Source organism: Triplophysa dalaica, chromosome 12 (genome assembly GCF_015846415.1).
Source record: "Triplophysa dalaica isolate WHDGS20190420 chromosome 12, ASM1584641v1, whole genome shotgun sequence".
NCBI lineage: Eukaryota > Metazoa > Chordata > Actinopteri > Cypriniformes > Nemacheilidae > Triplophysa > Triplophysa dalaica.
The window spans coordinates 19,038,612-19,063,869 of NC_079553.1; the positions used below are offsets into that span (position 1 = coordinate 19,038,612).

Sequence of the window (25,258 nt, forward strand, 5' to 3'; positions counted from 1 at the left end):
TTTAAACGCTTTGGCTGTTTGTTTACAAGATAAAACAGCATTTTGGGCAACTGAAACCGCAAACTTTTAAAAACGGGTTTGAAAGTGCAAATTTGTCCTTCCATAAACATTAATGTAAATCTGTGATAATGTGTTCCGAATTACACAAAAACAACAATGGCGACCTAAAGACTGTGTGTTTGTTCTAGAAGAAGATTAACTGCACTACTTAATACATTGTCTGGATATGCATATGTGTGCGTAGTGTCTATTTAAAAAGCGATGTCGCCAACTACTGGCCTGCATAATACAGCTTTTTCACTTATTTCGGTAATACATGTAAACAAAGATAGTTTGTACAATGTTGTTGGGTGTACTTTTCACCTAAAAAAAAGCTAATTAAAAACCTTTTACAACATGTTGTCATGTAAAATCTCACTCTAAAACTGTACATGTACCATCAGAATTCTACCTTAAAACATTACAATTGTACTACATAAACCATCTGAATTGTATCTGTAAAATCAACAGAATTGTACCTGTAAAATTTTGCCTCCTGGAGCATCTTCGAATGATAGCTGCTGCTGGTAAAGTGGGTCCAGTGTTTTTCGTGCTACTTTTGTTTTCTTTTTGGCTATACATGCGCCGTTCTCCAGTAGATACACTTTCACATAAGGGGCTGTAGAGTAAACAGATGACGTTTAAACACACATCATGATTCATCAGCCGAGTATCAGTATCAGAAACAGTAACCACACTCACCTGGCAGTGACTTAGAACCTGTTTTTCCCACAAGGCCTCTGGCTCGGATGACCTCAACCTCTAGCGCTCCCTTCTTTTCCACCATCCCAATCTGAATGTCACCTATGGAGGATTTACGAGCAACAGATGTTACGAAGAAATTCAGGTTAAGTACGACCGGAGCCACAAGCCCTTGAGTCAAGAGTGTATACAGTAGCAAATAAAGGTCAGGGTTGAAGTTTTGTGCTTACCCATAGGGGGTGTGGCTAGCGTCTGCCTTCCCACGAGCTGGGCGGGGCCAAGTCCATCCAGGAAATCACTGAACTGGCTTTCAGAGGAGAGTCTTACACCGGGGAAGATGAGACTGAGAAAATACGATTTGCAAAGATTAAGTCTTTCGAATCATTTACTGATATATGGAAGTTCTGTTTGTGTGAGACGGCAAATTCAAGTGTTTTGTTACTCACTTCCCCTCCGAGCTGTAGCTGTTCATGCTGCCATCGGTGGATTCGCGGCTGGCCTGTCGGGTCATTCGGCTTCGCATCTCTACAGCCAGACCCGTCTCTGTGCTCCTTTGAATTGTACTGCGAAGCTTCTTTCCTCCTGCTTCTGCAGAGAAACAAAGAGAGAGAGAGAGTTGACTGTAAGGTAGCTTGACCCTTGCATTGCATACCAGGACAAGAATTCAAAAACATCTTCATTTTTTCCCAGTTTCTCTCTCCGGCCTACAAATACACCACTGGGAGCTCAATATGTTTTTCATTTAATTCTCAGTAGCTCTTCAATGTAAAGGGTTTTACTCTAGTTTAAAGTAAAGAAACATCTGTTAGTCATTTGGAGGTTCACTGAATGGTTCCTAATGGCCTACTGAAGTGATCGAGATCACTCATCTGTCTGAACAATGAAAGAAAGAGATAAAAGCTGGATGGAAAGAGAGACAATCCTTAATTCTGCTCTATCCAGTGGCACTGAAATTGCAAACATCACCTTTAATAACTATTTATGTTCAAATAATATAAAGTAAATAAAGAGATGAGACGGTAAGAACTAAGAGAGAGAGAGAGAAAGAGCGAGAGACATATTACAGGAAGCAGACTTGCATTATAGCTTATGATGTAAAACCATCTCTCTTTAGATTTCCTTTTGAATTCAATGCCATCCCCTACACCCGAGCCGTGGCTCAACACAAGAGAATGACGAACATATCGGCGGATGTGAAGGTTCCTGTCACATTAACAGTGCGCAGGAGAGTCTTATATAATAACAGAGAGCTCGTAACAGGTTGGAAAAAAACTGCAGTTTTAAAAATGATGAAAGACGAGCACTTAATACCTTTTATCGGTTAGATATTTGCAAAACCCAGTGATAAGGGGTGACTAATAATAAAAAATATATAATCACGAAATATGGTGATAATAAGTTTCAGAAGGACAGTTCTGTATTATTTATATATGATTATGTATATTTTAATATATTGTTACGAGCAAGACGGGACGAGAGCCGTAAGAAAATGATGCGAGGCCGGTATCGCGAGTGGTAATGGGTGTCAGCTGTGCGATGCACCGGTCTCGCATCTCTCATGGAGGAGATCGGAAGCATAGAAGGACGAGCGACAGGAGTGTTCGACGAGAGAGGACCAGGCCTGGATTTTATGTTTTGGTTTATTATTTTTGTGTGGCCGGCAGTCGTCCGTGACGGCATTTAACTTCCGTTTGGGTGTTTATTTATTTTATTAAAAGTTGTTTAATGTTCGCCAGTTTCCGCCTCCTTTTTCCTTATTTGGAACATTGCTACAGTTATTGTGTATCTATATATCACGGTAGTATTTGTCATGTAGCCATTGATTTATGTTGATTTTCATCTTCAAAAAATCAATATATGTCAATATTTTTGCAATACAGTATACTGTAAGTACAGTTTTACAGTCATGAGAATAATCTCTGAATAATATAAATCACAAAACTAAAACATCGAAGCATCCAGATGAAGAGAATTACAATAATGGATTCTCAGAAAAACAGGCCTTACGCAAAATATACTTCCAATAGAGTAAATGAAATGACTAAAATAATTGAGTTTAAATATTAAATATTTTAAAAGATAATGGTTCGCTCTATTTCATGAAAACTATCACATTAAATTAGACCAACAAATTGTGTTCTCCCCGATAGTATAAGTCACATGATATTTTCTAGGATATTAATCTCTGGAGGCTGAAACAAGAGAGGGAGAAGAAAAAGTGTGCGAGCAAGAGAGAATACGCAGGAAATCAAGCATCGTCAAGGTCATAACACTTGATACAGTTTGCACCCCAGCAAACCCTCACAACTCTGCATGACTACACACAAATAACTCTCTATAAAACAACCATGCCAGAGTTCCACTATATTGTCTACTCAACCAGAATCAAACATTAAAAAGAAGACGCAGTATATCCTACATATAATGCGACATATACCCGTCACATTAAAAAACAACACAATTGAGGTACGACATGTGAGAAGCGTGACCGGATCTCCCGAAGGTAAACCGTCACTCTCATAATCTCCTTTCTCTTACCTCCTTCTTCCTCATCGAAGGAATTCATGCAGGGGAAGTAAACAGCCAGCGCCTCGAACGAGGCCGACAGACTCATGCGGCTCTGGGAGCGCTGCATGCGCCCGCCGCTGCCGCCCGTGGTGGAGGCTGCATCATGGCTCTGCCTGCCCATGTTAACCGCTCTGCTGTCTGAGGCTACACACGCCGAGCCCAAAGGATGCTGTGGTGCTGAGACTGCGAAAGACGGGCTGAGCTCTCAGAACACAGCAAACTCTTAAACATCACTGATCTGGATGCGAGGTTTAACTGCGGTCCGTTCTGCACGTCCGGGTGCAGAAGCGGGTCTGTGCTTGGGTTGGCGGAACGCTCTGCGTCGACTTATCTCCCTGGTGTATGCAGCATAAGAGTGTATCCAGCGCTCAATGCAGTCAGGCTGTCTGCTCTTTTCAAGCTCTCTCTATTCCAACACACACACATGGAGGAGGGGGGAGAGAGGCGGAGTCAAGCTCTCTCTCGCATCCGCTCTCAGCCAATCAGAAGGCACGGTGTGGCTCAGTGCTTCAGATGCTCCTCGAAGCGCATGAGCTTTACCCAGAGATACTGAAAATGTGTGTGTGTATGGGGCCATTAGGAACTTGAGCATCTCTTGCCCTGACTGTCCACATGCAAGTCACCGACAGTTCACGTGTACACACACACACACACACACAGAGCGCTAATTCCTTCTTTCTCCACGGCTCCTATAAAGACGTGATTTATTTCTCTGTGCTGACGTAGATCTTTTATCTTGCACCTCCACGTCTCTTTTCACTACCTCCCAGAGTCAATGTTTACCGCAGAAGATTTTCTGCCTCAGAAACAACCGAATCACTGCTTTTAGAGAGAGAAAATACAACGGCAAAAACATGACAAATATTTGCGTAGCGATAAACTGCAAATAGCAGCCACATCAAAACATGTTCAACAGCCGCTTCGGACGTCAACACAAGTCGAAAGGAGTTTAATATGTGCAATGGCAAGAGTGATGCTTGCCTTAGCAAACAGCATTAAATAAGATTGTGACAAAAAGAAGACACTATTTCAAAAACGGGTTTAAAATTTAACAGCAGGGCAGCCGAGGTAAAGTGAATAGATTTGGGCTGTTGATGTGATCTTAACGAAACAGTTCACCAAGAGTTAATGGCCACCATTGACTATCAGAAAAAAATGCTTTGTACATTTCTTTGTACTTTTGAACACAAAAGAAGATAGTTTGAAGAATGTAGGAAAGCAAACAGCTCTGGGGCACTTTTGACTACCATGGTCAGATTTCCTATTATGGATGACAGAATTTAGTTTTTGTTAACTGTTCCTTTAACATGGCCATCTCTGTAAGGGGCGATTCCACCCAAAGAACAGAACACAACAGAACAGAATAGAAATATAATTTTATGCCATTGATATGTGAGATTACATTAAATTAAACAATTTCCATTTATGTGTAAGATAACATTTTTAATGATATTCATAATTAAAAATGTGCTGGGATTTTATGGCTCTTTTACATCAGATTGTTGCGAATTCTTCTGGCAGACATGAAAGAACATAACACAATATACGGCTACTACTAAAGCTGCCAAAAGCGCTCTCACACTAATGTCTCGCCAAATATGAGTTGAGAATATGAAACCGAACAAGGGCAGAGGTGACGTCTCCAAATTCCTCATTCTTATAACACAATACAGAGAGCTGCACCCGTTTAAACCGGCTGAGCAGACCACTGACGCCTGAACTCAAGTGTTATTGTAAAACTAAAAAGACCCCACAGTCTGAGTCTCTAAGAATTTTCAGACCACCTGTGCATGCACAAAAGCTAGTTTTAACACCAAGTTTAACTGCTAGGAAAACACTTGGAAAGGTTGGGTTAATGCACATGAGAGTTTGAAAAGATCCAAAAAGAAAAGTGCACAGTAAATGAAATGAAATAAAAATTATAATTTTACCTAAACGCATACCTATACTATAAATAGTCAATACTGAATAAAACGAAGCACATTTTAAAATGGTCTCCCTATTTTTCCGTGGCTGTATATGGTAACTGAATTAAATCTAATACTAACATCTGAGTAATAATGTTTTCTTTTGTTTTGGGAGATTTGGAAATTCTGTGAAAGTCCAGTTCTGTTATTTCTGAGACTTTGCAGAACGATAACAGGAAAGATTGTCAAATATGGTCTGCAGTCGATGATCTACAAACCAACAGATAATAAGTAACTGATGTGAATAACCGGGTCATAGTGATTCAGAAATGCAGGCGATGAGATATTAGGAATTCTGAACAGCTTGTACTGTATATAGGAATGTCTCAAGAGGACCTGAATGCGGTGCCATTAATCACACAATAAACAGCTTTCACAGACTAAACTGCAATTTTCCAGGAAGAATGAAATTAAAAAGGGGACCTCTTTGTTTGATGGGTTTACTGTAGGCCTATAATGTAAAGCTAAAAGCAACAACCCCTGCAGGACATCACATCTATAACCAATTCATACCTGGAAGCTGACAAGATCATTAAGAATTTTTAAAGAGGTTTAGAAACAGTAAGAAACACTATTTTTTCCTAAAAATGAATAGTATCCATTGATAGCTCATTCATTCATGTTCATCTGTGTTGTCTCTGCATTGCTTTAGCAGCCCATTTGGTTAAACCAAGAGATATCAACACACATATGGTCACAAAGAGTCGTTTCCTTGGAATTATGAAATATTATAATCTAACATAATACCAGACATTTTTCTCAAAATTGAGTAATTCACACATTTTAATTTAATTAACTTTTTTTCATAGAAACTCATCATCTCAAAACTGCTCAGAATGCAGATGGAACCTTGCAACTCCAAGGCGACGAATTTTTATGACTTAATTGTGTCACCCTATTTTATAAATCATTAAACAAAAGAGAAATATCTGAGATGAGTGAGATGAATAAATAACTCGCCATATCATACAGCATTAGCATTAAAAATGAGGTTAATGTTGTGTCCCTAGCCCAGATTTAACAGCTGTTTAACCACTAAACAGTAAAAAACACATATAAAATCACACACAGAGACCACATGCCTGGAATATGATAACATCTCATATTATGACATCACGTGCGAGAACTACAGAAGATGTAATGTCCTGGCAAACAGCTGTAAAATGAGTATGTGTGTGTGACTGATGATGTTTTGAACGGCTCAGGCTGGTATAAATTCAAATGTACAGCGATCGGTGTGTTTACGTCCTCCAACACACGCCATAATCCCAGCCAGACCTGCACCCCGTCATCACACTTGACAAGATAAAGATCTCCATGAATCTAACAAAAGGAATGTTCTGGTCTGGGGGAAACATGGCTGGTGTCTATTCCAGCAAAATAAAACAACTGTGATAATTGTGATGTGATGTCCAGTTTTTCTATTTCACTTTAAAATAAAGATAATTTAACAATAATAAATTGTTAAAATGTGTTATTTTTCTCAAAGAGATATAGTATTTTGAATAAATAGTATGGCAAGTAGTATAAATATTATACTAATAAGATATGAGTATATTTTCAGGTCTGCAGTATGTCAGTACATCGCAATTGTTATATGCAGCTGCTATAGGCTTTAGATTTAGATTTAAAATATGATCTGAGCATTTTGAAAGATCTCATAAGCTTCAACCTGAAACGACCTAGTAACAAAATAGATCTAACATCTCTCTCAGCTGTGAAGTGCAAATAATCACACTTGTAATGTGTCTTTTAACATGTCCAGTCGAGAGACAGACGATACAGATGGAGGAACGACCACTTCCTCAACCAGTGTGTGGCGAGAATGTGAACAGATGGAGAGAGATGGAGAGAGAGAGTGAGAGAGAGACCAGCACCGAATAAACCTTATCAAATCCTTTACCTACAGACAGATCAAACCAAACAGATTCTAAATAAACACAACAACGATGAGTCTGAGATGTAACTGATGTTATTGCATTAAACCTTTGCATTCAGCCTAACAAACTCCATAAGATCTTTGTTCGGCCACTTCATTTTACATAAAAAAACAACATGCAAAATATTAATTTGACATTATATAACACCGTTCAACTCTTAAAATTACAAGACTGCTTTAAAGCCTGATTCGATTGACCAAACAGAATCAAGTATTCCTGGGAGCCTTATAATAACATTCGCACTTTTGAACCCCTCAGTCCATACATGGTTATGGTGACAACGGAATAAAACAGTAGAGCTGAAGATAGTTCTGGTTTTTCCCCGCACCGCACAGTGTCTTCGTAACCCTGGTGTCAGATGAGGAACCAAATCACTGGACTATTTCTCACACGCTTGTTTTTAAAATAAGGAAGTTTTTGTGGGTGAGAGCAGAATGCTCTCCAACTCAAGAGAAAAAGGATTATAGAGATGATGCAACACAACCACTGAACATAAACATAATACTAAAGTGGCAATTCGTAACTTTTGCCTATTTATCGCCACATCTCTGTTTAAAACATAAAATTGTGTTTTATCTATGTAGGTGAATATAAAATGACCTTAAACTAGCAAATTGATTATATACCTTACATTTATAACCCACACCGCGTTCTTTCTTTTGATTTGGTTCATTTTCCTTTAAAGGAAAATTTTGCTTTAAAATGTACTATTGTAGCGACCTAAATCAACATTTGCTCAATTTACCAGGAAACTTTAGACTATCGTCATCTTTAAAATCTGACATTGTGTCTTTGTTAATCTGCTTGATGAGGAGTTCACATGGCGGGGCAGCATCTGCTTACAGCCGAGCATCTCTGTCGCCATGGCGACCTTCTGGTGGAGATGCATTACTTCTATTTCAACGACCAAACATTAGAGATATCACCATCATGGGCTGTTTGAAAAAAATGAATTTTACCTTTTTTGATGAAAAGAGAGCATTTTTCTCTTTGAATGTGCATTTATTTATAGACAGTAGACATGACCTTCTTTTTAAAGATCACTTGAATGTCTTCTGAAATTGTGAAATGTCCTGAATAGCCCCAACATTAATTGCTTTTGTCCTTCCTTCGTCAAATGTATGTTGTCATGGTGAAGGTTTTTTAATGAACCATTACAATTTATAGCAATAATAATGGTTCGAGAGGCCAAGCTATATTGTGGATGTACTGTACTTACAGTACATCTTTAAGACACAAGTTGTAAGGTGCTTTAAGACACAAGTTGTAGTTTATTACTTACAATCCTGTCTAATAAATAATATTAGTTACAATGGACTTTTTATACAAGAGAGAGGGTTAAAATGCTGTATGTTTTTCAAATTTTTTTTTACAAATATTCAATCTTAATGATCGAGAAAGATTAAACTACCTTCAGAAAATGGTGTATTATCATTAGAAAATCTGATATACAGTATATATATATATATATATATATATATATACAATACAGATATAGAGAGTTAGGTGGACCTGCTATTTCCTTAAATATATGTTATTGAGTACGTGGTCTAAAAGACTATCTCTCTCTCTTTGTATGACGTATCGATACAATTATACAATTGCCCCCTTTTGAAAAGTCACTGTCAAATGAAAACATCAAGAAAAATGAAAAAATATTTGTAAATAGGTTTTTTTAAAGTTAAGAAGAAATTAAAAAATTGCTCAGTTACGCTCCACAGACAAAATGACAGCACATAAGTTATTTTAATAATAAGAAGGGCTTGTGAAAACGTAATTGTCCTAGAAACGTTCCTTTCTACAAACACTTAATTTAGGATATGGATGAAAACGGCTTGAATATAACTGAAATAGGATTGAAGCTTGAAGCAACACATACTCGCAAAGCCCCAGTGAGACCAATTACAGTACATCCTCACAGACCAAAATACGATGCTCACATCAGGGCTCAGAATAAGACGAATGATCTTTTAATCTTCAGATATTTTTATTCATCTCAGGAATATAAGAATGCTGTTGAAGCTGCATTCCACCATCTGCTATCCATTCATTTACAAAGTACCTACAGTACATAGGAGTGAGGGGGGATGTGGAACATTAGCATCTAGGACACATCTCCATGACTACAAAGAATGTGACATGCTCTGCTTTGTCTCAGGTAACAGGGTTTGTCACAGCAGAAGATATTCACATCCCACTCTCTACATACAGTACCTTACGTTTACAACTACAAATAATGTGGTGCATACTTGTAAGAGTCATGAAACTTTCAACACAAATGTCATTGTTTCTTTTACTTTTTTGCCTTTTTTTGGTTCTTTCACAAACTTTTATTCATTCACAATGCTTTATGGGGGTTGGCGATGAATCTTCTCTGATCTGATTGATGACTGGCTGATCTAGTTCAGTTCTTCACCAGGATTTGTCAATTGTTATTTTGTTTTAATTCAGCCGAAGGCATACATAAGAAATAATTTCTATATAGTCCAAAAAATAAAGGTGCTCCATAATGCCATAGAAGAACCTTTTTTGTCTAAATGAATCCATAAAGGACCTTTATTCGGTTTCACAAAAGGTTCTTTGTGGTGAAAAAAGGTTATTCTGATTATAAAAAGGTAAGAAAGAGATGGGTCTTAAACCTTTGACTGAAAGGTTCTTTGTTGAACTGAAAATGGTATAAAAGCGAAGGTCCTTATGGTTTTGAAACAAGGTAGATTATAAAAATAAAGGAAGAAAGAAAGAGAAATAAAGAAAAGAACCCTTTAAAACAAGGGTGTAAATTATCTTGAGAATCAAAATATTCATGGGCTTATTTCTAATAAATGTAACTTTCGTTTGTGAAGTTTATGCTGAAACCAAGTCAAAACATGTTTTTCAGTGGGCTAAGAGAAATATATATTGTTTTATTAGTTTATTTTCATTATCCCGTTGGCAAACAGCTTTTTTGTTTGTTTTAAAAGCAAGACATAAAATCTTGCTAATTCAGAAGAAAGCATTGAAACAAAAGCAAAATGTCACACTGCAACTTTCCATCAGTGGAGGTCAAAGGACACCTGCATCATACACTATACAAGCGGTCTGAGAGACAAATTGTAAAGGCGTGACTGTTAGAATAAGTGCAGTATTTCTCCATCAAAGGATGAGCTGACCAGGGCATTCTGACAAACTCTGAATGTCAGGTCAGGTCTGAGATCGTCTGTGTTAAGTAAAGAAAACCATCGTCTGTGACCATTTCTGGGTCCCGTTCCAAAAGTCAAAGGGGATGTTCAAACTCCTCCACTTGTGTGTATAAACTCACATAATTTATGACTAGTAAATATGTTTGAGACAATCTCAACTTAGCGTGCGAACAGGGCAACAACTCAAACTGTGTGTGCTAACTCCAAGCATTTTGTTTACACCATCAAACTACAACATCTAAGGTGTCTAGAGTGTCTGTTCCTAATCCGGTACAAACACTACTGCACGGTCAGTTCGACAGCGAGGAACTTTAGCAAACAGCCCGCCAAAATTATTCTTTAACATTCCATGCCCTGCAACGCTGCATGACCTGTCTGCACAGAGCGGCGTCTACTAGCTCCATACTCCTTCTGTTCTACATCAAAGTGATGTCTCTGGAAACAAACAAAGGCAGAGGAAAGGTTTATACCAGCATGTCAAAGTTTTAAGTATGTGTAATATTTTTCCTCACAAACACATCTTAAAGAAACCGAACACAACATAAATCATTTGGGGAAAAAAGTGAGACACGGACAGGTTGTGCAGGAACTATATATAGAGGACATAATGGAAAATGATCTACAGTATAAGAAGAGCAATAAAAAAGAGGAATAGTTTTTTATGGAGATACCTTTCTGAAATCATTACAATTCTCTGAGCATTTTTATGTAACGTCCATAAAGCAAAATGTCACGTCCATATCACTGGAATTGCCCGAATGTCTTTCCTCATTTATTCATCATATTCATTTTTGGATGATCTTTTGACTGAAATACAATATAACATACACAACTAGGTCTATAAAGACCTTATATAATGAAGCATTATGTTTTTATTATCTTAGAATGAGCGATTTCTATCTTCATACAAAGCGTGTCCGCTTACATGGAAACCGCCATGTTGTTTCTACGGTAGCCCTTAACGGACAAACTACTCGACAGACCGCGTTTCGTAAATACATTATCTCCTTCGGTAAAGAAGCGAAAACATGATGAGATCTTAGTTCTGTGCCGGCCACCGTAGTGCTTTGAAAGAGAGGAGTGAAGTGGGCCGTTGGTAGCAATTTGTAACCTCACCACTAGATGCCGCAAAATTTCATACACTGGACCTTTAAAATGTATTGTTGTGATTTCAATTAAACATAGTGGTGATGAGCTTTTCTCTTTTGCCATGTGTACTAGGTGTAACGGCTTTAACAGTGAAGAGCGCTGCCTCGTCCGGGTAAGCTTCTTTTGCAGCATCACACCTCTCTATTACAGGAGTCACCTGAGGTTACAGTAAACATACTGTATAATCTCTTCATAAGAGTCATGGAAGCTAAGAAGGCTCCAGGATTGAAGGCAAAGGGCACACGGATGAGATTACATTGATTATCCTGATGGGCAAACCAGCAGTATCCGCTTTCCCATGATGCATTAGGAGCCAGTGGGATTTCTGTAAATCTATTACATGCAATGCTGCAGAGAGCGAGCGAAAGAGAGAGAGAAAGAGAGAGAGAGATCAGTTGATCTACTTAATATCTCATCCTTTTCTGCTAGACAGCAGTAGATCGGAGGAAATGGAGACGCTTGCTCAATTTGTGTCTGTGTAGATCCTCTATATTCTCACACGTCTCATTTTAAAATAAGGAGAGATTTGACCAATGCTGCAATCTGTCCTCAGATTTAAAATGAAACCAAAGTGTGTCATCAAATGATTTGAATGTAAAACTTCTCATCCTGTTCTTAATAACTATAAACATATAATATCCACATGACTACGTCATGCATGAGTTGTACATGTGTATGTGAACAATGGCAATGGATGTCCTTTTAATTCTTCTTACAAATTTAGGAGAAACATTTAAGACCAAGTTAAGTTTACATATATTCATTTAGCTTTTACACACAATAGCTTTTTTTTCTGAGCACATACTGCATGTTCCTTGGGAATCGAACCCACAACCTGTCTGGTTGCCAGCGCAATGATCAGTAGAGCTTTAGGAACACTGAAATATACTTTTTTTTATAAATCTATAAAATAAAAATTTAAAAACACCTAATACATTATATACAGCCACAAAAAAATAAGAGACCATTTCAGAATTACTTTCTGAATGAACTTTTTCTGAATAACTATTTATGGGTATGTTTTTAGAAACAATGATCATTATCATTTCATTCTGTGAACTACTGACAAATTTTCTCCCAAATTTGAAAAAAATATATAATTTCTATTTGTTTTTATTTGGAGAAAATTAAAACTGGAGAAACAGATCAAAATATCAGAAGAGATGCTCTGTATTATTTTCACACCACAAATAGGGCAAAGAAAACAAGTTCATAAACACTTTTAAGCAATACAACAGTAATATTTCTACATGTATTCTGAAAAAGTAAAAAAAAAAATATTGTGATAACCTTGATTTTTATCACAGTTTTCGTGTGTCTTTTCATGCTGTTAGTCTTTCACATTGCTGTTGGATGACTTAATGTCACTCCTAACCTGTGATTTTGCTCAAATTCAACAGACACTGGACCTGAATGCACACAGTACATCCAGAAACGCTGATTAAATGAATATTTGGAATGGTTTCCCAATTTTTTCTGTGGTTGTATGTATATGTATATATTGAAACATTTTAGTCTTCAGAACACTGAGCAATAATAACTCTCTAAAGCTTCTGCTTTGCCAAATTACGCATAAAAATTTCAGCTTAAAGCAACAAACATCATCCGTTTTCATCAGTGCTTCCAGCTACTGCCGTGGTGTTTTGCTGACACAGTTTTCGAGGCAGGCGCAGCAGCTCAGGAGAGAGCCGATTTCAGATGGTTCTCCATGGAGCGTTGGGTATAATTGCAAGAGAATTCAGGTCTCTTAACCCAGAGAAGAACAATCGCGCACCATAAATCAGAGCAATGATTCAGCTGGTCATGAATAAAACGGCGAGCCTTTAGCTCCGTGAAGCCATCTCTTGTAGGACTTGTCATCAAAGATTAATTAGAGGCGGCTGCAGGTCTCCTGCGCTCTCTCACCACCATCTCTGGACACTCGCTGTGCTAAACTAATAATAACCTCAAATATGAACGTAAAACAAAATGAACACATTTGAAGCACAGGGTTCCAGTAAAGGATGCTGATTGGGCAATACGTTGATTCAGTGCCTGCGGACAGCCACAGTCCATCACATACTTACGCAAACTATGCAACACGGAATCAAATCCTGCCTCTATTTCTTGAATTTCAGGGACTGGATCTTTCAATTTTAATAAACATATATTGTAATGCTTTCCTAAGCTGGCGCAGCTAAACGGCATCTCATTCGATCACATTCAAAAATATCACACAACCACTTTTATTTTATTGCTTAAAAGTCCAGTGTGTCATTTTTTGGAGGATCTATGGACAGAAATGCAATATAACATACATAACTATGTCTTCAGAGGTGTATAAAGACCTTACATAATGAAGCGTTAGGTTTTTATTATCTTAGAATGAGTTATTTCTATCTACATACAACACGGGTCCGCTTACATTGAATTGTGTTTCTACAGTAGCCCTAAACAGACAAACTGCTCTACCAGGATCGTAGCCAGGCTCGTTTTTTCATAAAAAGTGGCACTTTTTTATCCCCCCCACATCTATAATTTATGAATGAGGTTCAAATACTTGTATGCTTTAACTCCACTGTTTATGTGTATGCTTCTAAATCATTAAACTGTAAAGGCCCTGTTTTTTTTTCCTGTTTTCAAAGCTTTGAATGTGTTTTTTGGGTGTTTAACAATGGATGTTCATGTTTCTAGTTTCAAAAAAACCTTTATATTTCAAATTTTTCAAGTCTATCGTCCACTCCACTGCTTTCTCTCTTATCACAAAACGACTGGTTTTGTTCCGGTTTCTTCAAAGTCCCGCCTTCCGAAACGCTCTGATAACGCTGACCAGGCCTGTCGTGATTGGTTCCCCGGTTAGAGTGTGTGTGTGAAGATGTCCCACCCCTACTAAATCAGTGAGTTCCGCTCCTCAAGCTGTTGTGATTGGTCGGTGCCCCTCTCGGTGCATGTGAATTCATAAGCTTTGGCTTTTAGCAATAAACAGTAATAATAGTGTCAACTTCATCAGTTAAAAACATGGTGATCGATCAAAGTGTAATGAAGGTCTGCTAGTGCATACGCAAACGTCAATCTTTGTTAGAGATCAAGTCTTTTCCTACTATGGCAAGGGAAATGACACCGGACCGAATTGCGTCAGACCAGTTATATTAATTAACACTAATAACAGAAGCGTTAGTTTTGCCTTTTTGTATTGGACCCAAGTTGGATAATAAAAAAAGCAAATTGATCATGAGACATTGCAATCAGGACTTCAAAGGACGTTTCATAGAAGTGTTTTAGACAGAGGTATGCACACACACACACACACAATATCAGTGTATTACACAGGACATCAACAAACCTTTATCACGTGACGAATACGAGACGCAACCTAAATGCTGGTCATGTGACAATGACTATAATTAGACGTATAATGCAATATTGTTGACGAATAAAAACGAGACTAAATGTGGTTTACAAAATAAAGCTATGCTTAAATGTCCCTTCAATTTAGTTGACCAAAACGAGACGAAATGTTATAACGTTATTTCCTCTGATGCTTTAACCTAGATGCGGAGCAGAATCCTGTTTTTCATTTAAATGTGATCTGTCTGTTCTGCGTGTCTGAGTGAAATATGTGCACATTTAAACATACAACACGAGTGATGGTCAAGGATTTATCAGTGTCTGCACTGTATGAGGATATGAATAAATGAACTTGATCTCCAGAGTTGCTCTGAGAGTTTATTTTACGAGCGTTTACTCTTCGAGTGAAGCTATCGGCTAACACTCAAGCGTCTTCCCAAAGACCCTTCAAAATAAAAGTCCCGTTAAATTCAACACTGAGACAAAAAAAAATACTTTTTTACTGCAGTTTACTATAGTTTCTGCAGTTTAATTATATGGCCCTAATTTTTCCATCTGTATGTAACATGAATGTCTTTTGTCAGTTACCTGCCGTTTCATGATGAACTGCACTTGCATAATTTTTTTTAATGATGGCAACCAGCAATTTATACTTGTGCTCCTACTGTTTGGCCTGTGCTAACAAACTTTAAACCTTTCTAGCTCGAGTGCTATGTGCAAAAAAGTCTGCATTAATTTACTGCATTCTGTGTGCTACTACAGGGCACTGAGGGCAGTCACTCTTTTCCTGTTGGTTATTTGCAATTCTGGCAAATGTAACCCTCCAGTTGACTTGCAAAAGCACTTCCATTTGTTTTAGTTATAAAGGATTTTGGAAGAAAAATCGGTCTGGGTAACGACAAACACTTTCTATAAATAGTCACATAGCAAGAAAATGTTATTGTATAGGAAAAATATGCATCGAGAATCGTTTTATCATCGCATCGCAGCCACCTGAATCGTTATCGAATTCCCTCCCCTATACCGATGGCTGTAAATTCAAATCAGAGCATCTTCCGTGTCTGGAATGGATGTATTCTTGAGTCTATATGGTAACAATAATATACTAAGATAACCATGTTTGAAATGGGTTTGGCTAAAAGAAAATGTTGGTTTCGTCTGTACATCTAGGTACTATCTAGGTATACTATACTGACTGGGTTAAATAGAATTGCATTACTAAAAAGAGACTAAAATACAATTTTCATTGACTAAAATTTGAGTAAAATGTCATTAGTTTTCGTCAACTAAAAATAGACGAAGATAGTCATGGATAATTCTGACTAAAATAAGACAAAAATGCTCAAGACTTCTAGTCGACTAAAACTTGACTAGACTAAAAGAGTGTGAACGTGACTACAACTAATAAAAACTAAAATGACAGCTTGACACAAAGACTAGATTATTACTAAGATATCTAAGTTCTGTTAAACACCAAACAAGACATTTAAATAATTTAGGAAAGCAAACCGTTCTGGGGGACTTTTGAATACCATTGTAAGTTTTCCTTCTTTGATTTTTATTTTTGGGTGAGCTGTCCCTTTAAGGCAAAATGTTATGAGGTTGCAATATTATGAATGATATTATCATATGTGTAGCATAACACAACATCAATAGTAAGTTATTGTCAATACGTATATTGTGACAATCCTAGAATACACCTTAAAATAAATCCTGATGGGACTTAAAGCTTTCTGGAGGTTTTTTCTGCTCAAGAGTGTGTGGGCTTCAAACACAAAATCGTTTTAGCACAGTAAAGCCTAGAATAACCTCCTTTTGAAACACTCATCTGTGCAATGCCTCTTTACTGAGACGCTGGCAGCCTTTCTGAATTAAGCACAACAAAGCGAAGCTGCATGGAAGCAGCCGGAGAGTTGAGCTCGGCTCTGAGATCTTAAGACCTGCCCTGAAATATTCATTTGCATCTCGTGACTGTTCATGCACTTGTGTGGAGCTGAAGATCTCATCCTGATTTGACTTCCTGTGACTCATATGAAGTGTGACATTAGGCAGACAGCCCTTTAAAGACAAACACTGAACAGGTTTGGTTTGACTGTAATGACTTAGATGTGGATCTTCAAAAGAACAAAAATCAGTTCAACATGAAATATTATTATAAAATATACGGCACCGTATTAAGCTACAGCACTAAAGTGAAATGTTTTATTCAGCATACCTGAAGTGAATATAAAAACAAGTAGGATTTTAAAATTTATTTTGGAAATGTGAGTTTTGAGGTTTTCTTCTGCAGTCGTGACCCCATCCCACCCCAGGTTTCTATGATTTTCTGGAGAAAATTGTAAGTGTAGGTGAAAAAAAGTATTTTTATCCATATTGTTCCTTCACGTTTTTCTAAATTACTTCTGCTCCACCCATTTACATTACATTTATTCATTATTATTTGTCTAAAGTGGCTTACAAAGTTCATTTCATATTTTGTCATTGAGCTAACTGTAAATGCAGTCTACAAGGCCATGTTTTCATGACTAGTCCTCCGATATTCTTTGCACAACCAGCAGGCCCCCATGATACACCACTTGTTCAGTCAGACAAGATAAAAAAAGGATTTTTGTTCAAATGAACCCAGGATAATATTTTCCTATCAAACATCAACTTTCAATAACACTACGCTGCCAAAAACTCAAACCAAATATCTCTCAGGCAAAACGGCAACCAATCTGTGTGTTTGTCCTATTTTTTGCACGCAGATGCTCCGCCAGCGGAAAGATGCTCCGAGACATCACACGCATCCAGATCTAACTCCCCCACGAGACACGAAAGAGTGGCACAGCCCCCTGGCAACCAGCTGAACTTATAAAAACACACAGCGGACCTGTCATGTGCAGCACAAGCAAGAGTCGCCAGTTCATTTTTCAGGCATGTGATCTACCTGCAAGCCAGCCTTTATACTGACGTCCCTAAAGTATAAGCAGCCAGCCAATAGGGTGATTATAGGATGAACACAACAAAAAAGTAATCTGACCTCACAGTGAATGCAGTGGCATTCTGAAAGACCGAATTACAAAGTGCTCACTGATGGTACAGTATATAGACCCCACACAGACACAAGAAAACGGTCTTTCTACAGATTTACTGCAAACTTGCCACAAACTAAAGATAGCCAGATACTGCAAATGTAAACTAAATTTTATATAGTTCTGTGAAAACAGATGAGAAATCTGTTAGGATGGAGAATTTGTGTTAAGAGCTCTAAAATATTTGCATATGATTTGGAGCTATTATTAAAAAGTACTGTTGGTATCATGGTACAGTTAAAGTTTTAGAGTAGTACAGTGGTATTCTATACAACTTTCTCACTTGACTTTTCCTTCCAATGACTATCCATGCAGACCCGAAATAAGAGAAGTTTGTTAAACTCTGACCCCATAATTTGTATCGTGCCAAGATGGGCGACTAAAGATCAATAAGACATGGTTCATCCGAGTTTGAGGAAGCGCTAATAATATTAATATCTCATTGTGTACAATACAGCTTTAAAATGAAAAAAGTTTTGTCAACTTTATTTCTGGCTGCTCATACAGTATACGCACCAGCCTGAAGTTCTAGATTGACTATGGCACTACCTTAAAGAATACCATGGTAGCACTAGGGTCCATGTCCAAAAAAGAACATGAATAGTCGGGGGTCCGAGCTACTTTGAAAAAAATACATGATGTTATCTTCGTACATGTCCAAAAAAGCAAAGGAATGCCATTGTACTTCTTTTTTATCATAGAGCATATGCATTGGCGTCACTATCCCAGGTAAAAACGGCGGGACACGCTCCCTTGAGTGGGAAAACAATAGGAGAAACAAAGAAACGGGGACTAAAACACACAATTATTTTCTGAAATTAAATACATTAGGACTTGATGGGGATCCTTACGGCTTACCAAGGAACTAGGTGTCCTTGGACCAGGTGTCCATGTTGCGCAGAATTGCGTTCACTAGTATTGTTAGAAGCCATTTTGCTGAGTGTTTTGCTAGTCAAGTAAATACATCGTTTTTTAACCTTAAATCGTGTTTACATATTGCATTACATCTAAAACAAACAATAATATTCGTTTGAGCTGCGTCATATGACCCCTTTAAATGTTTTTTCGGGCTTCTGTATTTAGCAGTTGCTGGTTGATGTACAGCACACTTAATATACAAAAAGTAACCCAGTACTTGATCAAAATAGTTTAGTTAGTGATCTGTCCCTGTCACAAGTTTAACACAGTTTGGCTAAACATGAATCATCCTAATTGTATATAATGATATGATCGAATCACATGGATCCTGTTATGAAGCATTACCAATCAAATATTAACATCATAGAACGATGCAAGCAATCAAAATATAAAAACCCTTTAACACGACACAAAATCTGCAAAATGTTTACCCAGACATCAAAACAGAATTCATTAATTGCACATTCAACTTAAGAAAAATAGGGGATTCGTGTATCAACGAAAAAAAAACAAGGAGGTGTGAAACAAGAGGCGAAGAGCGGGTCTCAATTATCCAAAAGAAAGTAACTGGTGGTCCTTGGTTCTGCAGCGACCCAATTTACACTTTTCAGAAATTTGCTGTGGAGGATGCTAGATAAATGTTGTTAGATTGCTGGAGAAGATTCAAGAGCAGGGCTTTATGTGTTCATTAAAAGAGTTGCGAAGAACATACAGACGACAAAACAAAGAACACAGAGTTAAAAACAAACACGTGAACAGACAGGCACAGATGATTTTACTCTTACCTGTCTGGCTGAGCTGGGAGGCGCTGCGACTCTTCCGACTCAACCCCACAACTGCTGCCATCTTGGCGCCGATGCTGGAGCGTCGCTTCTTGTCAACGGTTCCCACCAGACTCACGGCCGTGTCCGATTGGCTACCGTCGGTCTTCTCCAGACTGCACATGTCCCCTCCGATACTGGTGCTCTTGGTCATGTTACCGCCGGGCGCCGCTCCCGTTTGCCTGTGTTTCATTTTGGATGTAAATTCACTGTCAGTGGTGGCCAGCGGAACAGACAGATGAAGAGAGGAAGAGGAGTAATAGGAGAGAGTAAGAACGGAGGATGGATGGTAGAGGAGGAAAAGAAGAGAGCTATGTGAGTGGGGGGAGAGAGGGGGCTTAGACTGAGGTCAGAAGTTAAGGGGTTTGGGCCTCCAATCAGCTTCACAACACTAGGATGTCAAAGCTCAGCCTATTTGGTTTAAACTGACCAACTGGTAAGATATGAATATATGGATATGGATACAAAATTCATTTCATTCGCTTGATTTTCATGGACAACCTTTGCGAATGCATTCTAGAACTGCGATTTCAGCAGGGATGTAACGATTCACCTTGAGCTGGTTGAAAATCATTTATAATATGTGACGATTCTGAGATGTTAATTGATATTCATGTTTTGAATAGCAGGGGCCACTGTGTTTACTGCAAACTTGATAAACGTTGAAATACTTACATTACTTTAAAAAATGTCAAAAAAATGTCAGATAGGAAATGCTCGGACAAAAGCTAACACCGTGTCTGCACCGGACACGACAGGTATGATGCGACATGACAACCTGCCTGTTCTTAATGGGTTTGTATGCCGTTTGTATCCAGTTCTACCAATTTATGCTACCCTATGAAATTTTGCTACCTCCTTACAAAACAGGACTAACCCCTTCCTCCACCCAGAGCCATTGATAGAGAGAGTTCTGTCAATGGAAGTCCAAAACAATGGAGCGTCATGTGATTCATAAAGTCTTCAGATAGTTCCAGGAAGCTTTATTTTCTTTTTAAATGCTTTATTTCTTAATTTTTTGTATTCATTAAATGGCTTCTGTCATTAAAAGGATTACTCGCAGCTCCATGCGTTACTACCCTGATAGCACACATACATCTGGCTTACATCTATTTGACATCTGCATTTACATCTGCAAGACATCTAAAATACATAGTTCGCTCATCTCCAATACGTCTCGGAGATGTCTGCTGTCAGACGTCATATAGACATCTAGAAGATGTCTGTAAGATGTTTATGATTTAGAATAGATGTAAAGCTGCTCTTTAAAAGATGTTAAGCAGATGTTTTTACGCAGGAGATATCCAGATCTTTAGCAGACCTATTACAGATTTGGAACTTGTTTAATAAATGCAATACACTTTTGCGATTTGACATAAAAAAAAATATTTTACAAGAAATGATCATTCTAGAGACAACATTTTGAGACACAATAAAAGGGCACTTGTTCATTTCAAATCAGTCTCAGCTAATTTTGTAAAAAAAACTATTGTAAGACCAGTATCGTGAATTGTATCGCGAGCTGAGAGAATCATTACATCCCTCCATTTCAGTAAAGTATGCAAATACTTGTCAATGCATGTTTTGTCGAAAGTCTAAAAAAAACTAACCAAACTGTCTTGTATTCACCAGCAGTCCCAGTTATCACTTCACCTTCAACAACGCTGGCTTTTGTTGTTAACATCACTCATTAAAAAGTGAAACGCATGATGCTCTTTATACCAAACAGACGGCTCTTTTTGACTTCATGCGAGATAAAGAAATGTCTGGCACGAATAATAGGACAGAATTAGCGAGTCGTGTGCCTGTGAGGAAGCCGAAAGACAAATGACTTCCTGCACAAAGGATCCTAATGAAATCTTAATGATAATAAATGTGTTCAAATGACGCTCAGGCAGCGCTGGAGAGATCTGATCTTCTTCAGCGACACAATTACGACTGAAAGAAATGTGACAGAAATCAATGAGCTTTAACAACCTGCTCTTCAATTTCTACAATTAGACTTTTGGAAATGCGACATCGTTCTTTGGACTGCTCTCCTTAAAAATAGCTACGCTACATCAAGCTGTCTGTAATCCTGGATGTTGAAATATTTGACCTGATGCGTCTCCTGAGAAATTTTGGAACTTATTGGAGAAACAATCACATTGCTGTAGGATTACTACTGTATGGACCAAAGCTCTCCTATTCAACACACAATGTCAAGCATTTAGGGCTCATTAAAAAAATGTCTACAAATGTATTTCATAAAGAAACAATATGGAAACTTCTGTCATCATTTATTCACCATCATGTGGTTCAAAACCTGTACATGACTCTTTCTTCTGTGGAAGAGAAAAGAAGATATTTTGAGAAATGTCTCATTGGTTAAGTGCCCATATACTGGAACTTAATGTGACCCAATGTTGTTTGGTTACCGACGTTCTTCAAAATATCTCCTTTTGTGTTCTGCCAAAGAAAGGAAGTCATACAGGTTTGGAATGACTAAACGATGAAAGGATATTCGTTTTTTTCCAGAAAAAATACTTTTAATATACCGTATCACTTCTCATTTTATCGCCTCCTCATTTTTAAGTCACTTTGTATAAAAACATCTGCTAAATGAGAAATGTTACGTTTCAGAAGAAATCCTGACTATGTCTCACATTGTGCTCAAGATGAAGAAAATAGAGTTGAGAGTCCATCACGGTTATAAATAGTCAGTGTTTTAAGATTATGTATTGATTGATTGATGTGGCGGGGTGTTGCCAGAGTCTCATCCAGCAGCAGGGGCACATGAGATGCTGTCAGGCGCTCACGTTCTCACGGGGAGATGTGTCGGGTGCTGCTGGGGATCAGACGGTCATTACCCCCCCTCTTATCACTGTAATGAGACAGGATGATGGAACTGTGATAGACACACACTTCACACTCCAGGAGAAGATTAATGCTGGACGCTGGATTCTTAAAATTCTTCATGCTGCATGTGATACAGCAACACATTTGTCTCACAGCCAGAATTCTACATCTACAACTTAAATTCACTAAGAACATTATGCGGTTTTATAGTACAACCATATACAGCAGTAGAACTAACCACAGATGACATTATGTCTAATTTATGGTACAACTGTGCAGATTGATAACCTGACCACAGGAACAAAAACGCACATATCCACGTGAATGACAACATCTGACACAAGACAGACCCGTCTTGGGTGGGTCAGTCTACTTATGTGCAAGATTTTTTTAGTTTCCTAAAACTCAAAATAAATAACAATCAACAAAAATATTGGCCTTAAAATGATTTGAAAAACGTATAAAAACATAATAATTTTGGCCTGGTTTCACACACAAGCTTTAAGGCTAGTCCCAGACTAAAATGAATGTTTGGCCTGTCTTAACTGAATAGAACTTGCCCTGAAATATCTTCAAATATATCAGTGCCTTTGTTTTGTCTCAAGATGCACACCAGTAATGTTTTATTCTAATGCATTTTTATAAAAGCAATAACATATCTTAATTCAACGAAAACGTAGTCCCGGTTTAAGCTGAAAATGAACAAAAACAGAATTTTACAGAATAATAATAAAATAAAAAAATCTATTCATCTTTTACTTTTAGATTTAGTGTGAAATTAGGCAGATGAATTATAATGGCACAGGTAGGTTGGAGGATCTTTTTGATGGAAATGTCACTGCACTTGTAGAAGAGGCGATTCTTTCATTAGTCGGTAAAACTCTGATAAACTAAGACTTTAATCCTCAGATCACTGGCATTATAAAGGCGTGAAATGAACTTCCAACATGAATGAGACTCGGTCTGCAGCTTTGGTATCTTGGCAAATCTGAGCACATTTTGAGACCTTCTCTAGAGACCTATAAGAGATACTGGGTCATTTTCTGATACGCACAAGTCTTGAGCAAAGTCTCCATTTGCTCTTTATTTAATCTCACTGCAGTCTAGACAAACAATACTATTTTAAAGAGAATTCCTTTACAAGTTCTCTTTCCTACAGGAAGATTTTAGTGTAATCCACTAGTTTATGGTAAAGTTACAATTCATTTCTAAAGTTACACATTGAAATGATCTCAACCTGCCAGTGATGGAGCAACAGGCTTTCGGACAGATGGCAGAGTTGTCTACTGTTGGGGATTGTGATCTTTGCATTAAAATATTCTCCAGCACATAATATTTATAGAGTGTGAATCAAAATTATATTAAATAATATATATCAGCTACTATATAATATACATACACACACACACACATATACTGTATATATATATTTATATATATATATATATATATTTTTTTTTTTTTTCAAATAAATAAAAAATTCCTTAAAATATCAAAGTGGGTAAAAAAGTAAAATATAAAAAAAAGAAGAAAATAAAATACGAGAGTTTGCTGCTTCCAAGGGGTCTGTGTTCCAAAATGTAAGGTCAACTCAAACCAACAAACTCATTTTTTGATTGACTTGTATTATAAAAGCATGTTAAACAAGCATCTGTTATACCAGCTGCATACCGCTGAGTTATCTGCAGTACAAACTGTTTCTGAGGCTTCAACTACTCAACACCTGACGACAACATCAGTTCCCTTAAAGGACCAATGGGGACCATTTTGGGTGAACTATTCCTTTAACTTTACCTTAGGAGGTCTGTGTCAGAGAGAGCAGAATCATGCACCACTGACAGACACCAGAACCATATGATGCTCCAAGAGAGGACATCACTTCTACAGCCAAACTGGACATTTCTCCACCAAAGGCCATCCAAAGCGTCTCCTGCTGGTCCATCAGGAGGTCTTGGCAGATAAGTTGATCCCTCAGCAAATGTACTTGGAATGTTGCGGTGTCTCTCCGGGGATGTTTTCGCTCTCCCACAGCTGAACAGAACGTTCTCCTCCATGCAGATTTTGCTAAGTGCATTTTTTTCTAGGCCACGATGTTCTTTCAAGGCAAACAAAACCTGCCACAGTGTTTTCAGTACGAACTCATTTGCTGTGCGGTGGCTTGAGTCCATTTTCTTCTTTCATCCCACAGTACTGTATAGATCAGTTCTAGACCACTGAAGCTCGAAAACCATCACAATTACCACACATTACCAAACTTATCTTGTGGAATAAATGTGCTTGTTTTAAAGAGTGGGTTCAACCATACACGAAAAGTGTTTCCTCATTTCCTCAACTGCTACAAACTAGTACGACTTTTTTGATATTTTATCTTAAGATATTTAGATATTCTGTTTAAGTATCGTGTCTGCGGTTTTACTTTGAAGTTAGGGGGGTTCAAAACAACATGTTTCTTTGTAAACAATTGACTTTAACTTTGTGGAGTAAAACAATTATAATATCTTTAGCATTTTCCAAACCAAATTCGCAACAAAATGAGGGTAAAAAAATGATGACGGCATTCTAATTTTTGAGTGAACTATCCCTTTAAAGTACCATTTCTGGAGGCCGAGCATTTAGAAACTGAGGATTTAGCTACGACAACTATGTAACCTCAAACTCACAAGATTCATTAGTTCATACCATCACGTTTGATGGAATTTTACTATGTCTGGCACGCGTGTCCACTGTCAACATATA

The 25,258-nt window shown here is 37.7% G+C and overlaps 1 protein-coding gene across 17 annotated transcripts in view; it reads right to left on the bottom strand.

Moving 5' to 3' along the window:
- Positions 1 to 25,258, bottom strand: part of rims2a (regulating synaptic membrane exocytosis 2a) — a 132,345-nt gene that overhangs the window by 2,775 nt on the left and 104,312 nt on the right. For all 17 annotated transcript variants that reach the window (XM_056762345.1, XM_056762341.1, XM_056762342.1 and 14 more), the window contains 5 exons: positions 19,649 to 19,866; positions 1,188 to 1,329; positions 972 to 1,084; positions 742 to 843; positions 519 to 658 (listed from right to left, as the gene is read on the bottom strand). In XM_056762345.1, coding sequence (XP_056618323.1) covers positions 519 to 658; positions 742 to 843; positions 972 to 1,084; positions 1,188 to 1,329; positions 19,649 to 19,866 — 715 coding nt within the window. The remainder of the gene's footprint in view (positions 1 to 518; positions 659 to 741; positions 844 to 971; positions 1,085 to 1,187; positions 1,330 to 19,648; positions 19,867 to 25,258) is intronic.